The following is an 18294-nucleotide window of genomic DNA, read 5'->3' on the forward strand; positions in this document are numbered from 1 at the left end:
ACTGGAGCATGCTCGGTTCGTGCACAGAGGAGTGGAATCTTTGCTTGCGTGGCCTGACAGTCACAGTTCCGTTCGACGCGACACTGGAGCTGCCCTAACGGCCAGGAGACCTGCTGGTCATGTCCGTTGGACTGTCACATCTGGAGTTGTTGCACATTTTCATCTGTTTCGTCAACAGTAGCGTATGCAGCATCTTTGCAAATTGAAACCATGTCAAAGCAGGCTGAGTGGTCAGTGCAATGTGCTGGTGCATTTGGAACTCCTGGTAGGCTGGTAGCATTCCTTTCGCCTCCCAATGGGCATCCTTTCCGGAACATCGGTTTCTTCTTCGATGAAGAAACATTCGCCACGTTTACGCACAGCATGTAAGGTGGCTGGTCAGTGGTCACCACCAGTGGCTGCTGCTCTATTGAAAGCTACCCTCTTCTCCCAACAGCCTGCTGTCACATTGATATGAAGATACACCAAACATGGGCACCTGATATATCATTATAGAAAACTAACATATACTCCCTCCGTCCAGTAAATTTTGCAATTTTAGAGTTCAAATTTGTCCCACAAATTTTACAATCCTAGAGTAGTATCATGACAGGCTATCACATCAAGTGGGACCCACGTAAAGACCCTATACGCCATCTGCTCTCCCTCAGGTCACGGAAGTCTCTTGAACGCTAAAAAAACACGACCGACAGCCGCGTGGATCATTCTCAGCCACAAACTAGTGTTCATGGAAGTTTTGTTTATTTTTTCTTCTGGCCAGGTTGTGCCAACCTTTGTGTAAAGACACGTGTAACACCAGCTACAATTTTTTCTAGGACCATATCCTGTGCAATGATTATGGAACTGAACTCTGGTTTAGTATGTCAGAGCAACAGTAGGGGTATTTTGGTCATTTGCCTTGTGCATTGGTACCTCCCTCAGGTCTTACAATTGCAAAATTTACAGGACGGAGGGAGTAGTAGCCTGGAAAAGAGGAGTGGTACTCCTGCATGTAACTGTAGTCTCCATCAAAACATGGGCACCTGATTGATGGTGCAAAAGTAGCGCACGAGACGCTAGAGGCTAGTGCCCTCTGGTCTTTTTCTTTGCTGTGTTCATCAACAAACTCAGCAATACAATACTGACAGTTAGCAAAAGCATACTAGACACTGCACACCAACAAAATACCTATGCATAAAGCTTCGGACAGTTGCATTGCTCTCCAACAAGGGCATTCTCGCACCAAGTACCATGTGCTGCATTTCTTGATACATATGATGAAATGAAAGGAAGAGCTGCTACACCCAACTTCAGCCAGCTTTCCTGCAACCCTGCTTATCTCTGTCCTAGAGTCTGAAACCGCAAGTTGAAGTTTGGAGTAGCGAAGTCCGGCACACAAAAATCTGATACAATACGATAGCATCTATTAGCCAAGTCCCAGATTTCGCATATCCCTCCTTTGGGCAGTGGAGCCCTCTTTCTTGATCCTAGAAGGCCTGATAATACGGTCAATAATCCCATATTCGAGAGCCCCTTCAGCATCGAAGCGCTTCACCCTAGAGAGGTCCTCATGGATCTGCAAATAAGTAAATGTTTGAGAAGAAAGGGATGCTTGAACTGAAGTTACGAAAGACAAGTGGAAAAATTATAATACATGATCCTCTATGGGACTTCATCATGAGATACCACGGGCTAGAGCAAACCAAACCATCATATGCCAGTAATGGGACGAGAAAGAAGCTCATGTAATCAGAAATTCTTACCTTCTCGACAGAATGACCTGTGTGCTCTGCGAGCTTGCCATAGAGATAGTTCTTGATACGAATAAGCTCGTTCGCTTCATTTTCTATATCATCAGCCTGCAGAGAAAGGTCCAATAAATCAAGACTGTAAAATGTAGCCATTTCCCGTATTAAACAGTTAAGTTTACAAACCTGGCCTCGAGCTGCTCCAGCAGGTGACTGAAGTGAAATCCGGCATAGAGGCATACCAGTACGTGAACCCTTAATAACAATACAGAACAACAGAAATAGGCATTATACTTGAGCATATTAATGCCACATATGGTCAATGGAAAGACAATACTAAGTAGTAATACCTTTTCACCAGCTGCAAGAATAAATCCTGCCAGGTTGAATGCAAAGCCCAAGCAGTGCGTGCCAATAGGACTTTTTAGACTTAGCATGGTATCGTATAGTGTCATACACGGAGTAAGCTGCAACACCATGGTAAGTTTGGATTCGAATGTAACATAAGTATCTTAGGGCAACCTGAGTGTCATGGACTTTTTTATTACTTATATGAATATTTTAAAAGCAGTCAAAACAAGATATCTGTAATATGCAAAATCAACTATTCACAATTTATGTCTTGATGATAGTATAGTAGGTAGAAGGTCAGAGAATCATGGACTCATTTTTTTTATATGAAAAGTGTAACAGTGAAAATAAAAGGAGACCAACACAAGTACAATAATAGTATTCTGAGGTCCTTACATCTCCTCCTGGTCCATTAATGTATAACATTATCTTTTTGGAATTATCAATGCTGTCAAGATACAGCATGCTTGCCAACACTTGGTTGCTGAACTCTTCATCTATATTGTCCCCAATGAAGATAATCCGCTCACGGTACTGCACATGGACAGTTCAAATTACTTATCCATGCACAGCAAGAAAACAGAGTTATGTACACCCAAGGAAGGATATAATCAGTGTTATTGGGTCTTACCAGAGCATTCCATATGTCAAGCCATTGCCAGGTTCCTTCACCAGGTGTTCTGTAAGGCACCCGTGGAGTACCAATAGGCATCATCGAAATGCGGGCTCTGGTTGCCTTCTTGTTTGACAACCTACCAAGGGTAAATTTGCAGAACACTGAGATGAGAAATGTGCCCAACAAACCATGTCAGGATCATTGAGGTTTATGGCTATTCAAATGCTATATTGCTATCTAAAATATCCACTACTGTTATAAGAGACGTAACAAGTAATTTCTCCGTTCATTAACTGACAATCTGATAGAAGCGCTCATGATGTCATCTTAGTTTGGAAACAAAACTCATCTGTTTCAGTATCTGTCAACAATACTGGACTGACCACCACAACCTAATGCAGTGAGCAATCTCATCTCAGCTCAGCAAGCATAGCCAGCATCCATGTAAGTGTCACATCCCATGAGACTAAGACTAAGATGGTATAACATCCAAATACCAAAACAGAGCAGACATACACCTAGGCAACAAGCAAAGATCTACCCAAGCACACATAGCAATTAGGGATCGACGCACACTCACCCCAGAGAGATCCTCCGGTTGACGGCAGTGTAGAACCCAGCGCTGACATTCGGGCACGACGACTCCGACGACCCTGCTCACCATCCTCAACCCGGAAACCAAAATCAAACCCAGAAGACGAATCCGCCACAAATTTAAACAAATTTCGGTTGAATCTCACCGAGCTTGGTCTGCGCCCTGAGCCCGACGAAGACCTTGGTGCCGACGCTGCAAGAGCGGAAACACAGAGAATCCGGGGGCTCAGAGGGGGTAGGGTTTAGGGTGCGAAAGGGGTCGGAGAAGCAGGGAGGAGGTGACCGACCTGAGAGAAGACGGCGGGCTGGCGGTGGCACGGGGGTGGAAGCATGAGGAGTTGGCCGGCGCCGCCATTGGAGCGGCCGGCGGAGTGGTCGGGGGACGACAGCTTGGTGGGAGCGACGAGCTCGCAAGCGAGTTACCCAGTGGATAAGACTGGACAACGCCCAAAATACAACACCGATTCGATGTTTGGGCAAAGGGTTCAATATTCATTCGACATCTTCTCCAACAACAAAATCCAAAAGAAAATCATTTCTATAAATAAGTTTTCCAGAAGAGAGGATACTCATATTTAGGTTGTGCCTCTCAGGTAACCCAAAATGAGGCCCTGTGTTAGCTGGCTGGGAAAACAGTTGATGCTGATACTGATTTTTTGAGAGAAAAACACTGTTATTTCGCTGAAACGGTACGGCTGATAAGTTTAAGCGAACAGATACTCTGTTAGAGACTAATTTTAGGTCTCCTGCTACCCATTTTGAGTTTAAGTGTCCATATGGGTCACCTACTGGAGACCGGAGACAGTCTAACGGGGGAGGGGATGTAGCCGCCACCCGCACCGAGATTTGTGCGGCGCTCCGTGTCTGTGGATGCATGTCAGCGTTAAATTAATAACTGGCCATGGCTGGAGCGCGCCTACTCGGCCATGGAGCAGTGTCTGTGGGCTGGCGTTGGGCGGCGTGACGTCGTGCTAGCGTTGGGCAGCGGAGCGGCGTCGTGCTAGCGTTGGCCGGCGGCGGCGGGCGAACCCGCGTTGGGGCGAATGCGGCTGCTGTTGTTACCGTTTCTTGCTCAACCAAAATCATGGCATGCCAAAATTTTAGTCATCATTTGGTTCATTATCAAATAATTAGCACATTAATGTTTATGGGCAAAGTTTTGACAAGTCTTATAAAGTTCTTTAGCTGCATACAAGAGACAAAGGTCCTTCCTATTTTGGCATTATACCAAGGTCTAAAATTTTGGATGTCACAATTTGGCACCCAACCAAGTGCTATATCAAAATTATTGCCAAATTTTTGGCAATCAAATTTTGGCACGGCCATAGTTTTGACTGGGCAAATTTTGGATCCGAACCAATCAGGCCCAAGGTTTCTAAAGACGGGTAAAACATGAAATAAAAATTGGATGGAATAAAAAAGTGATTGAATTTTGGAAGAAATAAGATCAATGCCATTTTAGCGTAAGATCAATGGCATTTCAGCGTATGTACCTAGTTTGATAATGACAATCTAGCTAATCCCTCTTGCGGGATGACAAAAGGGAAGCCCAACTTTGATAATAGCAAAATTCCAATCATCTCGTCTTTTTAGTGGGAAAATTTACTGAGTTGCAGTTGGGTGTCACGGAGCTAACCATGTTCCTTTTCGTCTTTTCCCATGAAATCATTTATCTAGATCACGTTTTACAAGCAGGAGAGTTCTACGAGAATTCAAAGAGAACCGAACCATTCAATTTCTGAGAAATCAGTCAAAATTCGAATCATCCAAATGAGATTCTGAATTTACATGTTCCAAATGCATACAATACAAATGAAATAATTCCCAACTCACTAGAGACTGACACATGTGTACATGACAGTGTACCCGACAATAGCCAGTCTATGGATACAATTTCGACAGATTCACAACACAGATATGAGATTGTTTGCCTGAATTCTACCACTTTTCGGCTGTTGTGAAAGTACATAACAGTATAGTGAAATTCGACATTACACCTGTTCTTTCGCCTTCTATCTATATACAAAAATTGCGTACAACCAATATATGGTAGTGTCAACAACCAGCCCCATGTTTCTGCTTGTAATAAGTTCTGAAGCTGCCTTCATGGCTCCAATACCTGAAGTTTGGCCTTCTTCTTCTTTTCGTTCTTGTTAATGTACATGCATAAGATACTCCAAAGGGTATGCAAAAAATACATCAGCGGGCAACATAGGTATCCTACAGTCTCAACGTGTCATCTCAATACTGTTCTTGCTAACCTGAGGGTACACTCTATAAGCTCGATCTCCTGCTGGTACCGCTTTCCCTTGTCAACACCCTGTTATGGAAACTAGGGATGTTAGTTCTTGGGCAGAAGGGGAAAACCTATGGTACAGTTATGTGGCAGCACTGGTAACGGGCACAAGTCAGGCTGTTTTTGTAGTTCTGAAAAAAGAACCTTGCCATAGAGAATGAGAGCCAAAGTTAAAGTACCTTATGATGTTCTGTTCCAACTGATGGAGTTGCACGCCAAAGTTTCAGATTGGTGAAAGCAGACCTATTTGCGCTTGCATCTATTTTGTTGACCTTGTTTTCTGACTCTCCCTCAAATTTTGTTTTTGTGGAAGCAAACCAATTGAGTTCATCAAAATGGTTTTCTTGTTCCAATACCTAAGATAAAGCATCAGAACACAAGGTCTCGAGTCAGAACTCAGAGAACATAAAGGTAAGACTCAGTGGCGAAGCTAGAGCTAAAATGAAGGGGGTGCATGCATAGAGGAGTTGACCGGAGCTCCACCAAACAGAGCCTTAACCTTGATATACATTATTTACATGCTAAAGTTTGATTTTTCTAAGGTAATATACACGGATCTGCAAAATTATATATAAACATAGAGAGAGCTATGCAAAATCAATAAATATATACAATAGGCCGGGTTATCAAACTTAGGACAAACACTTATCTCAGATCTATGCAGAGATCGGTATAGGAAATTAGTATCGATTATTTGCCACTTAATCAGATAGCACTAGTAATTCAAATGACATACTACCATGGTCAACTAATTTTAAAACCTAAATTCTTATCAAATCCTATAGTTTGATAAATCAAACCTATATAACTACATCTCCCATTATCTAAAAAAAATCAGAGCTCCTAATTATGAAACAATGAAAGATGAGTCTTATTTTTCTTATTCTTATATGTACTTGGCATCTAGCCTATCTATACCCCAACTGAAAAAAATCTCCCAATACAAATCTGAACATCTAGTTATATCTATTTCTACTATAGAAACAATTAGCAAGCAAGCAATAATTGCAAGTTTAGGTGTTTTGTTTGGAAGAAATGTCATGAATACTTGAAGTGTATATAGAAACAAAGAGTAGTACTTAGCTTGTGCAATCACGGAATAAAATGAGAGGGTGCAGGAAGCATGCATCAACGAATAGTATATAATAATAATGTACTGATTAGACAATGAATCATGGGCTTCTAGAGTTCTGGTCCTAGGCCTAATTACGTCGACTTTTTTTTTATCATCGTACATGCAGGACTTGGTCTGCCCTTGATCCTGGCATGCTCATATTTATTGGCACTAGGCTCATCAATGGCTTGTATTAGTTTGCTCGAGCAGTTGAGCTTTCACACTTCCATGTTGCGCCGTGGGGGGTGCATGACCCTGGATTGAGGGGGTGCATGGGTGGTGATTTGAGATAATTAGCACTAAATTTTGTTTTTGCTGTGGGTGCATAGGCACCCCCCTCTGGTAAGACTGTCAGAGACACCTGAATACATTCATAAATAGTCCTGGTAAAGCAAAAGCAGAATGAAACAAGAATAACACTCGAGCAAAGTTACCTTGAGGATAAAAGCAACCCCTAATAGGAAACTATCATAGGTATGAATGGTGTTCTTGGCTTCATGCCCTCGTCTCAATAGTTTATCCTTGAGAAGCACCCTATTGTCCACCATGTTGGCAATGAGCAATGGAACAATTTGGAAAAAGTCATCCATTGCTTTAAGCTCATTGCTCTGAATCTTCTACAGATCATCCAAGAAAAGTTGAGTAGTCAGAGAACGGTCAAAGAGGAAACACATAAGGCTTCTTCGCATACCATTTGTGTGAATGTTTGGCGAAACTTTACAAGATATAAATCCCAGCCCATGCCTTATACAAGACTGGCTGAACAAAGAACAAACCTAGCCAATGTAGCAAACCAGTATTACCTGAGATCAAACTAGATTGGAAAATATTTAATGATTGCATAGGTGTTACGCAAAGTTGATGGAACATCATCAACTTGTTCAGTTAAAAAAAACAACTTTATTGTGGCTTATCATGTGAGCGCTGTTTGGAATCAGCTTTATTTATGATATAATTTTTTCCCCTGATCAACATGCATCAGAGTGTGCAACAAAATACAATTACTTTTTGCCTGGAAAAGTGAGGATGCGTGATATTGAACTAGTAACCATATTTTACCAGTAAAAAAAAATTCTTCTGAGCAACACAATATTCACAGAGGTACTTGTCCTGACTCCTGAATTACAAGATGATAATGAGATTGACTTATCATTGTGAAACAATGCAAAAACTACTTCTAGCATAGTAGTATGTGAATAAGACAGGTGCACCATATGAAAATATTGAACTTTCCACCTATAGTACTACACAAAAGGAAAGGTACCATTGTATAATGTTCCAAAACACAACAGACTAGTGTACAGAAAGTAAAAACTGACATTCGGCAGTTGACATAATTTATAATTTCACATAGCTTGGAGGGGGAAATATAAAACTAAAAGAAAACAGTAAATAGTAAGTGGAAGATAGTACCTGTCTAATGTAGGTAACCAACCTTAGAAAGGTTTGAATCCTCTTATCCAGTGCTTCCTTGTTTCGTGCCTCCATATCCAGTATCTTCCCAGTTTCAGCAATGTCATAATCCCAACCCACTATCTTGCAACTTGTCGAGTAGCTCAAGTCATAGTTGGACATTCTTGCATATCTACAAGCATGAGAAAGGACCAACTGTCAACAAAATATGTGTCCACAAGTTCAACCAAGAAAGTTTAAGAGCACACACCTTGAGATGCTGTTGGAATAGCGGGTACATCCAGCAGCAAGCATTCTCATCAGGCCTACTGCATTTCCTATTCTATACACCACAGCTCGTACTTGTTCAAGGAAACCCAGAGTATGGTCTCCAATTCCATGCTTCCCTATGGTAACTTTCAGCTCTCCTTGGATAGCAGGGTGTGCACTGGATACCCTAGTGTTCTGGTATATCAAGTAAAAATTAATAATTAAATAAATAATTTAAATTGAATATGAAATAACTAGCTCGTCTTTTGTTCATGATGCGGCCTACGGTGAATATCCGAATAGGGTCAGAGATCACCCTATGCATCACAAATAGCACAATATAAATAATTCAGAACATATCAAGAGCAAAAATTACCTCTAACTGTTTTAAATCCTTTAACATATGGACGTCGGCGTTGCTTTGAAGCAACACATCCAGATCTAAAACCATCCTGTCTAAAAACATCAAAATGGAGTCCAAAGCTGCAGAAATTTGCTGCAAACTGCACATCGCTGTTGATGATGCAATGTGTTCAACACAGAAAACTCTTAAATTTTTACGGCCTTGGCCATCCAAATCATTCTCAATAAACATCTGCATAAATACATACAGACAAAAGCGGGACAAAAGAAAGACAAGTTACTTTAAGAGTCTTAAGTCTTAACACAAGCATAAAGGAGATTTTGCTGGAACAAACAGCTGCAGAGTACTTCCTCTGATTCCAAATGAAGTCATTTAGGACATGACAATTGACAAGGTCTCCAATATGACACTTTAACTTACAATTTTGCAGATGTATACTATTTAAATAGAGAAAGCTATATACCATGAACAAATTTTTTCCATGATGAATCTAATAACATCAACCATAACTCTTGATCTATAATTCTATATAACTTTATATATATTGATAGTTCAAGTTAAAGAAGCTAGAATCCTAAGACGTCTTACATTTGGAATCATAGGGAGTAGGCAAACATATTTTAGCTTTCGAAAGAGGCCACCGCTAATATCTTAGCCCACGATTTAAAACATTGGAAAAAAAAAAGACTATTCTTCAGATTCTTACAACTTGAAAAGAGTTCATATGAAGAATGATTACTAAAGTATCCTTCCATGACATAAGTATTAGTACCCACCTGTTTGATAATGCTGTAGGAGTATTTCTCACAGAACGAATAAAGATCTTCGATAGTTTTTCTGAGATCAAAACCTTGATCCAGAGTTTCCACAGTAAGACAGAAATCTTCCAGTTCAACGCCATATTTCAGCTCTCCTAGTTCATGCATCTCTGCATATATCTAGAGTAAACTCAACACATAAGCAAGCATTTGATAAGATAATGTATGACTGTCAATTGTAGTAGTTCTTATCTGACATGGGAAGGGCATGATAGTTGATAGATACCTTGTCATCATAATTAGGCATCACAGAGTACGTATAGAACGCAGAATTTAGATGATTTTCCACGAGCAATTTAACATCAACAAACTTGACAGGTAACCTCAAGGGCCTCATTCGTAAGTACCATGAAAGATTACAAACCCCAGTCTGACCATCAACGCAGACATAGTTTATAGTCAGCACTAAAAAAAACAAAGAAATAATACAATTCTCAACCCTTACAATAGTACTTTGTTACCTTTGTTGGGTTCACATCAACTGCTCCTTTCAAATGAGTAGAATGAACATGAAGTCGGAGATCAGTCTCAATGTCCCTGCATAGTGGAGCAACCACCTCCTACAGAAAAGAGAGTGACCATGTCTTACTTCGAATTCCTGACTTTAGTCAACACAACAGCATATGTAGTAAAAAAAACTCACCTCCCTCAAAGCATTTTCAATGTCTTCCTCATAACTCCGAAGAGCAACTGGGCCCACATTCCCAAGCCCAAGGAGCAATGTTCCATCAGAAAATGAATCAATGATGTTTCTGTTAACTCAAAATAATCAATGTAAGGAAAAAATGAACACTTGTGATTGAGACTTCTCAAAAAGATTTAGTGAGAAGTCCTATGTAAGACGCAAACAAATTGAAGAAAAAGATATAAATATCAAACAGATGAGCCAATCAAAGAATAAAACTCATGCACAAAATCGAGCGGAGTACTTAAAATGAAAAATAATAATAACTGCCAATGACAACACATTCCATTGTTCATATCAAAGGCATGTGGATGTGGTTATAAGAGCATCATGAAATTTTACTGACATCTAAAACACTTACTGTATCCAAGACAATTTGCAAGCATCTCCATATACCATGGATAACCAAATTGAAAGCATCTCCTTTCTCCAGTACAAGAAGCTACAGTTTGTTCTTTCATCAATCAGGGACTGGCAATTTGAAATAATTCTGAACTTCGATATAAGCTTCCTCACTCTACCCAGTTCAACATCCAAGTGACCCTGCTTTGTGGCTACAAATATTAGTATTATAAATGTCAAATAAAACATATCTATTAAGAAAAACAAACAAAAAATAAAAACAATTATTGTTAATAGCACTTGTATTCAATAATAGCCCTCATGGAGGAAATAATATGAGTAAATGAGTACACAAAGAGGACTTTCTAGAAGATTTGATGGAGATCAACTTGCTAACTCAGACTTCAGAATAAAGTATTAAGCTAAATCTGGAAGTATGCAGGCAAAAGCAACATATCCATATTCAAGTTCTCAACCATACCCAATTTGGTTAATCTGTGTTAACTCAGTCGTCATGCTACCTTTAGCGTTAGAAAAGTCTTGAGGTGCAGTTTTATGAGTTCGCATTCTCTTCAGGCTCACAAGCAAACCAATTGACCAACCACTAGCAAATTCGTATCCATGTAATCTCTAAACATGCTAGTGTTCCGCTGTGTATGGGTGGGGGCGGAGGTTCGGGGGTTTTCTCAGCCTGTGTGAGAAGGTCTTCTTCTTAACAAAATACCCGGGGGCCGTCATAACCCCCCGCAGGTCAAGTTTTTTTTTAAAAACATGCTAGTGAGTTAGTCTACATTTGTACTGCACAGTACCACACGACATTTCCAGAGGACGCTCAAGCCAGCTACAGCAAGATGGTAATAATGCATCCAGTAATTGGCAAACACACCAAACTGTGTAGAATATCCATGGTAATAGAAAGTGTCAGCTGCCTCGAAGAACTTCCACCTCCTTCAAGCAATTGCAAGGATATCAATACCTGGAGCAATCAAGAAATACAAAACTAGTCAGTTCTAGAACTAAATCATTGAAATAAACAAATTAGCTAAATAATATTTGTATCTTAAAGAAAAAATGGTTCTCAGATCTTCAACTGAAACTTAGCTGAAAAAGAACCATCCTAATCTGATAATTGGCTATCCAGCATGCTCTACAGTTTTACTTGACACAACAATTACAATCTAGCATAAATATCAAATACAAACTCCAGTATCTACTCAATCCCTATCTCAATCAGAGACAGCACAGTTACAGTAAACCTTAAGCTAACCTGTTTTCATTTTCATTTCTAGTGACAAAATAATTAACCATCAGCAAAAATTTGTAGCATTACCCTCGCTACTCATCAACTGAATTATAAGAATAGAAAGGAGATAGAGGCAACAAGAAATAGGATAGTTGAGTTGTAAATATATCAAGCACACCATTACCTAGACATGCCTTTAATGTAAACGAAGAAATAAATACAATCAAAATTAACTGAGTTAGTGCCAGTGAACAGTTAGTTTCTCAATGTACTATATATTCTTTTACCCCTTTTGAACAAATGAAGAAAACAATCAACATCTAAACATAATACTTCACAAACTTATATAGAAAAAATGTTCAAAGATGTGTTACCAATGACAGTGAATCAAGAAGCTTCGTCTCCAACTCTGCACCGCCTAAACCAATGCTGTCCCATGTTAGAAGTATGAACACAAAATAAAGTGCACAGCAAAATTAGTCTTTTAACTGTACATTTGGACTTTGGACGCATCCTCTTATGTTTTGCAAACATTGATGTTTCCGAAAGGCATTTTCACACAAAAAAATGAAAATTGATTACCAAGCTAAGAAGGCATAAAGCTGTATATGATTGACATATTAAACCAAGGAAGAGTTTTTATTATATATGTGCATACTGACAAAATATTATTTCTAAATGCTGATATACAAAACAACTGATAGATCCACACTAGGCACTAGTACATCTAGCAAACAGCATCTTTCAACAGACAGGAGTGCACAAAAGAGAAACAATTGTGCCTTATGCTATGTTTCAATTATATGAATCCTAGCATAACAAAAATGAATCATTTTCTTGGGAAAAAGAAATACATGAATAGTGTCACGTACCACGTCTCAACAAGCTAAGAAAACCTGTTTTGCTCACTTGATCTGCCTTGGCAATTTCAGTTTGCAGTTTATCCTGCTTAAGGACAAAGTAACATAACATCAGGATCCATGAAGAAAGGGGAAATGGAATAAAGTTCAGGAAGTTGGAAAATGAACCTTCAATGGTAGTATGAGCTGTTCAATATCTGATTGAATGATATTGATGATGTGAGGAAGACTACGTACTATGCTGGGCCCTCTTGTGTTGAACAAGTCTCCTATGGACTAATATATTAGAATGAGTAGTGTTAAACAAAACAGGTACTTCAAAATTTCAACGAGCAAATTAACAGTTTTCTGATACCTTCAGAGCCACAACCATTTGACAAAGAGACTTGGCTTTCTCCCTTCTCAGTGGAACCTTGATTCGAGTATTATATATATCAGTCAAGATGATGTATCAAAGATGTTACTATGATATAAAGAGGGAAATGTGAAAAGTATCTAAACAGTGCCACTAGACATATTTACCAAATATCGAGCTGAGGTCAGTAGGCCAGTAGACATGCACTAGCAACAAATAAAACCTCAGAATAAATAGGGGCGCCACAGGCCCAACTGCCCAAGTTGGTACCATGCGAGCAAGGCAAGAACTACTCAAAGTAATGAATAGGTCACAGGACCCCAATGCAGGCCAACAAACACAGAGAGAACTAGAGAAGCAAAAAAGAGGTAAAGCAAAGTTGGTAAGTATAGGTACCTTAAGATGTGTATGTAGGTCAAGCATAGACTGAACAAGCATATGTATTCTATCTGCAAGCAGTACTCCCTGCACTGAAGAGCAAAAGAAATAAGCAAAGCTAGAGGACCGACTCTTATGATTCCTTCCAATAGCATTCTATCAGTAGTTCTTCAAATTCTGTAGTGTTGACAAAAAACTGTTCAAAGACAAGCTTCAAAGAAACTTATAATCATCAGAAAGAAGTATCAATTGCTTTAGAAAAATCAATCACCTCTGTAAAAGTAGGCAACAGTTTTTGCCTGCTCAGCTAAATTGGCTACTTAGGAGCACAAGGTAGGTAATTAGCAGATCCAAAAACAAATTCATTTGGCACGGCAAGTCTCAGCCAACAAAAATTAATAAGAAAGAAAAAAGTACAACAAAATGATCACAAGAAGCCATCTTCAGATCATGGAATGGTAGCAATGTTTTTTGTAGTTCAGCTTCAAGATATGCTTTAATGTTTAGCATTCAAATCGAACTATCAGGACAGTTTTATTAGGAGGCATTCAACTAGCAAGAAGGACAAAAGCTAAAATGACCTGCAAAATTTGCTTCTGGAGATGCCGAACCCATTCTTCAGTCAACATCTGCGACTGAAATCAACGCGAGTCAAAACTCAGCATGTTGTGCAGAACAAACATAAGTCAAGACTCAGCGTGCAATTGTACTCCAGAAGCTGGGAAACTTATTTACCGATGGATGAACAGCTGACTGGAATGAAACAGACCAACAAGACAGTGAATCATTTATGGCTTCAATATCCCTGCACATACCAAACAATATTTATAGGAAAGTGGAGTGTTAAACATTAGATAGAACCAAAGACTTAGCCGTGTCAAAGTGACAAGCCCAGTAAATTTCTCAGACATGTGCAATAGAAGCAGAGTCAGATAATACCAAGAGACTCATAATCTTAGGGCGTAACACTTTCAATTAAAATATCTACAAACACATGTTAAGGATGGAGCAATGCATGAAACTTAAGAGAGGGAAGGTAAACACCTCAAATTAAAAAGGAAAGAATTATGAAGCTGTTTCCAACCATGGTACAGTTTTTTCTGTTTCTAAATTCTAACCTTAATGCCGTATTTGGCAGGTGCTCCCATATCTGTTGATGCTCTCCAAAAGTGTACTTATCTAAGTATAAATCAGAGCTACAATTACCCAACTTAAAACTCCACAGATAGAGATAATCTGGAAGAAGTAACAATGGAGACACAGAATGCTGGACTTCCAAGTTCTAGGATCCTGGTAAGGTACTGCTAAGATGTACATGTAAAGATGAGAAAATATAGCACACCTTGAGTGCACTTCATTTAAATGCGCCAAATAGTTACTCTTCGTGATTCCAAAAGCTTCACAAGCTTCCTTAATGGGAGACAGCAAAGATAGTGCTGGAGGGCAATAACACCTCATTAAATCAGATAGCACGATGCACTTTCCACCTTCTAAATAGACCACTGGAACCATCTGCAATATCTCCATTAGTAGTTTCATGGATTTCTTGTCAGGAGTTTCATCTGAAAACATAGAACAAACTCCATCATACCATAATATCATGTTAAAAGAATAATGTAGATAGGCTAATCAGAATGGTAGAAGCAACACAGAACCATTCTCCAACTTAAGATCATTTTTATTGCTGAAGAGCAGAGAGATTTCGACAAAAAAAAGTAGATGTATGTATAGTAGTTTAGAGGAAAAGTAGGATTAGAATAAAAGTATGCATATTATCTATAGATATCAACAACCACATGTTGATCAAATACCAGTTGCCGATATGAAGAATAAAAGAAGAGCTAGAAGATGGAGTATAGTCTTCCGATCAGATGGGAGTTCCTTCGAAGATCCTGAAATGCAAACTTCATTATTGAAGGCACCAAATGCCAGACAAAACAGTAACATAAAGAAGTAAATCTCTTGAAATAAATTAGGATTGAGAACATGCTCTTTTTAGCGGATACAGTGAGGGAACAGATCAGGTACATGGTGCTTACCAACGCGTAGAATGATTTCAGAACTGCTCTCAGCGAAGCAAGAATAAAATGCATCTAGAAGTTTCTTGTTGGACCTAACAAGGTCTATTGAAGAACACAAAGGTGAATCTACTAGCACCAGTCGCTGCAGAAAAAAAAATGCAGTGAGACAAACAGCAGAGTACTTTACGATAGATTTTTAAAATGAAAACGGTCAACTAATTTGCCAACACTTACATGGAAGAAGCCACTGTCAAAAATCTTCTGCAAGTTGTGGACTACTTGATCAAGGAAATCTATATCATCAACAGACATACCAAATACATCGACCTCTGATTTCACTTTACTCATCATCCTATGAGAAAAGACCAAAACTGATCAATTTTCCGAGCATGCTTATCCTGTTAATAATGCTAGGTAAGGTGGTGTCTAAGATACATGGGTGGACAAAGTATCAACTGATAGAATTTTTTCTCAATGGAAAGAAAGTTACGTAGATTTTTGCGTCTAAGATACATGGGTGGACAAAGCGTCAACTGATAGAATTTTTTCTCAATGGAAAGAAAGTTACGTAGAATTTTGCCTAGCATTGTGATATTACATGCATATTTGTTCAGCAACCTCCACAATTTCATGACTGAACATTGACCCACAGCTGAAGCATTTTTGGATTAGTTCGCATATAGATTTGACCTATGTCATTGATATTAATGTTATACTACCAAAGGTATAATTTTTTGTAGAAAAATGTTTTATCATATTACTCTACATTCCAATACACTCTCTGATTTTAGCCATTAAGTCACAATTCTTTCTTCTTAATATAATGAAGTGCAGCTCTCCTGCATTTTCAAGAAAAAAAGTCACAATTCACTAAACATTGCGGTACTCCACTTTCACTATTCGAGTAGGTCACAGATGAATCCCACAAAGATCTGTTACCACAGTGTTAAACTTTCCCTGAAGATGTGCATTCAGCATTACATCCACAGTAAACAGTCCACATATCACCTTAGATGATTCAAACTAAATGAACCTATTACACTACTAAACAAACATTAGTACCTTGAGAACAATGATAAGTGGCTTCTGACATTGCCGTTGTGCCTCAAGATTTCATCCAATAATAGGAATACTGAAAGCCCCTCACCAAGCAATGCAAATACTGTCCTCAAATCAAAACTTCTGAATGAGTTCAATGGTCGAACATTCTTGTCCCGCACTGAGCAGATCACATCAAGTTGCCGGAGCAGATTCCCAAGAATCACTATCAGCCCATTGACAATCTCATACAGCTCGAGCAACAACGGAATTGAGTGGGCAAACATCTTCTGTGGCTCCCCCTCCAGAAGTGCCTCACCAGAACCCCCTGCGCAGTGCCCAAAGAGGAGCAGTTGCCGGTAGAGACCCTTTGAAGCCTAGAGAAGTCAAAAGGAAAACAGATAAGGTAGCAAGCACAACCCGACAATCTTTTGTTGAGGAGAAAGAGGTTTGCCTCGGTCTACTGAGCAGGTTATATGCATAGGCATGTGCTTGGAGGTGTTAAGTGTGTTACACTGTACCAAAAACAACAGCACAAGCAATGACAAAAGTAGTGACATCCACCATAACAACTACTAAACTACAAGGATAACAAGGCAAAGCTGTACATCCTTTCAGGACCAGCACTGTTCTTCATTGAGCACATGTGAATTGAACTGGCATGCTAAAATTTCCTAGGTACTTCTCACTAAACTTTACTGAATGGCTAAATGCGTCCAAGGGAAACCCAAAACTTGATCAACTTTACTAACAAGTTGATCAATTTACAGTTCATGAACTACAGTTGGAAATGAAGGAATGGGTTTCAGCAATGTGACTCTGTTCCATCCCAAAACCATGTAGCCGCGCATCACAAATTCACAATACAGAATGGGGGCGGGTTCCAGCAATGATACCGCATCAGAAAGGCGTGATATCTCGATGCAGGAGTGCGACAGCACGGCGACGAACTTGGCGACCGCAACGTTGTCATCGGCCGCCGCGGGGGTCAGGAGTATGGACGCGGCGCCAGCCCCCGCGGGGTCGGCGGGGGCTACGCGGAGCCTGACGGGACAGGAGGGCACGGAGGGAGTTGGGGATGGTGGTCCGGAGCCGGAGCTGAGTTCGGAGATGGCGGCGCGGGAGCGGAAGCGCCACTCGTCGACGTGCCGCCGCAGCTTCTCCTGCTGCTCGAGTAGCACTGCGCAAGAGAACAGGAGATGACTTGGGTTGGGAGGGCCGATTTAGTGGAAGTATATAGGTAGGAAGACTCGGATGCTCACGTGACGCCATGGCCAGCGGCGAGCGCCGGCGCCGTCCGCCGTCCGCCGTCGCTGGGATACCACACGAGCCGGCCGGAATAGTGTTAAAATTTTGGGTCAACTAGATCTGGTATGCGATTAGCAACAGTGTTAAAACAGGTAGCTAATAAAATATTATATCTATTTAATAAGAAAAAGAGAAAATAGTAAGCTAACTCTTAACAAATAGTTTAGCCTATATATTTCTCTATGATTTATATGTCTATATTTAATATACTTATATGTTAGATTATTTTACTTTTATTTAAGTTCATATGAGCTAGCCAATTAACTCTGCTATTGAGGATAACCTGTATAAGCTTGTGCTTTGGTTCCTACTCCATATATGGTTGGAAGGGATGGCATTGTCTCTGTTTTATGCTTATAGACCATCAAAATATGGAATGGGCTATCTAACATATGGGGTCTATTGTCATTCTCTTATTTTTCTCTTTTTTCTTCCTCGAAAGGACCGATTGATGGCTGAAAGGGTGAATAACCTATTCAAAATCCTTCAAAACACAATCACAACTGGGCAAAAAATGAGTGA

General features: G+C 39.8%; 2 protein-coding genes across 4 annotated transcripts; both read right to left on the reverse strand.

The window, feature by feature from the left end:
- Positions 1-1033: 1033 nt before the first annotated feature.
- Positions 1034-3727, reverse strand: LOC136521549 (ATP-dependent Clp protease proteolytic subunit-related protein 2, chloroplastic-like). The gene is made up of 9 exons (XM_066515297.1): positions 3576-3727; positions 3435-3481; positions 3275-3347; positions 2710-2830; positions 2475-2612; positions 2078-2194; positions 1914-1982; positions 1743-1838; positions 1034-1555 (listed from the first exon to the last, which is right to left on the reverse strand). The coding sequence occupies exons 1-9, from the start codon at positions 3641-3643 to the stop codon at positions 1406-1408; spliced, it is 879 nt and encodes a 292-aa protein (XP_066371394.1). The 5' UTR covers positions 3644-3727; the 3' UTR covers positions 1034-1405.
- A 1278-nt stretch (positions 3728-5005) lies between these two features.
- LOC136520683 (uncharacterized) lies at positions 5006-17842 on the reverse strand. Of its 3 annotated transcripts, none has more exons than XM_066514311.1 (26): positions 17727-17842; positions 17361-17644; positions 16489-16841; positions 15661-15778; positions 15445-15568; positions 15217-15297; positions 14748-14967; positions 14141-14210; positions 13987-14040; positions 13424-13492; positions 13028-13084; positions 12841-12948; positions 12685-12757; positions 12187-12221; positions 11456-11545; positions 10589-10770; positions 10186-10294; positions 10004-10102; positions 9769-9912; positions 9501-9662; positions 8737-8955; positions 8362-8555; positions 8112-8283; positions 7133-7315; positions 5764-5940; positions 5006-5608 (listed from the first exon to the last, which is right to left on the reverse strand). In XM_066514311.1, the coding sequence occupies exons 1-26, from the start codon at positions 17734-17736 to the stop codon at positions 5525-5527; spliced, it is 3471 nt and encodes a 1156-aa protein (XP_066370408.1). In that variant the 5' UTR covers positions 17737-17842; the 3' UTR covers positions 5006-5524. The 3 variants fall into 3 exon arrangements, with proteins under 3 accessions (XP_066370408.1, XP_066370407.1, XP_066370406.1); XM_066514310.1 differs by having other exon boundaries at positions 7133-7312; positions 12187-12230; XM_066514309.1 differs by having other exon boundaries at positions 12187-12230.
- Positions 17843-18294: the final 452 nt, after the last annotated feature.

This window comes from Miscanthus floridulus, chromosome 18 (genome assembly GCF_019320115.1).
Source record: "Miscanthus floridulus cultivar M001 chromosome 18, ASM1932011v1, whole genome shotgun sequence".
In the NCBI taxonomy this organism is placed as follows: Eukaryota; Viridiplantae; Streptophyta; class Magnoliopsida; order Poales; family Poaceae; genus Miscanthus; species Miscanthus floridulus.

Bases quoted from the DNA above. Each gene is read 5' to 3' on its own strand.
- LOC136521549 (XM_066515297.1), bottom strand. From the start codon at position 3,643: ATGGCGGCGCCGGCCAACTCCTCATGCTTCCACCCCCGTGCCACCGCC. The intron at 2,195-2,474 runs GTAAGGACCTCA...ATGGTGTTGCAG, and splicing joins TTAATGGACCAGGAGGAGAT to CTTACTCCGTGTATGACACT. The intron at 1,839-1,913 runs GTTTGTAAACTT...CTTTCTCTGCAG, and splicing joins CTGGAGCAGCTCGAGGCCAG to GCTGATGATATAGAAAATGA.
- LOC136520683 (XM_066514309.1), bottom strand. The intron at 16,842-17,360 runs GTATCATTGCTG...TGACTTCTCTAG, and splicing joins TATCACGCCTTTCTGATGCG to GCTTCAAAGGGTCTCTACCG. The intron at 5,941-7,132 runs GTAACTTTGCTC...GCTTTATCTTAG, and splicing joins GGGTTGCTTTTATCCTCAAG to GTATTGGAACAAGAAAACCA.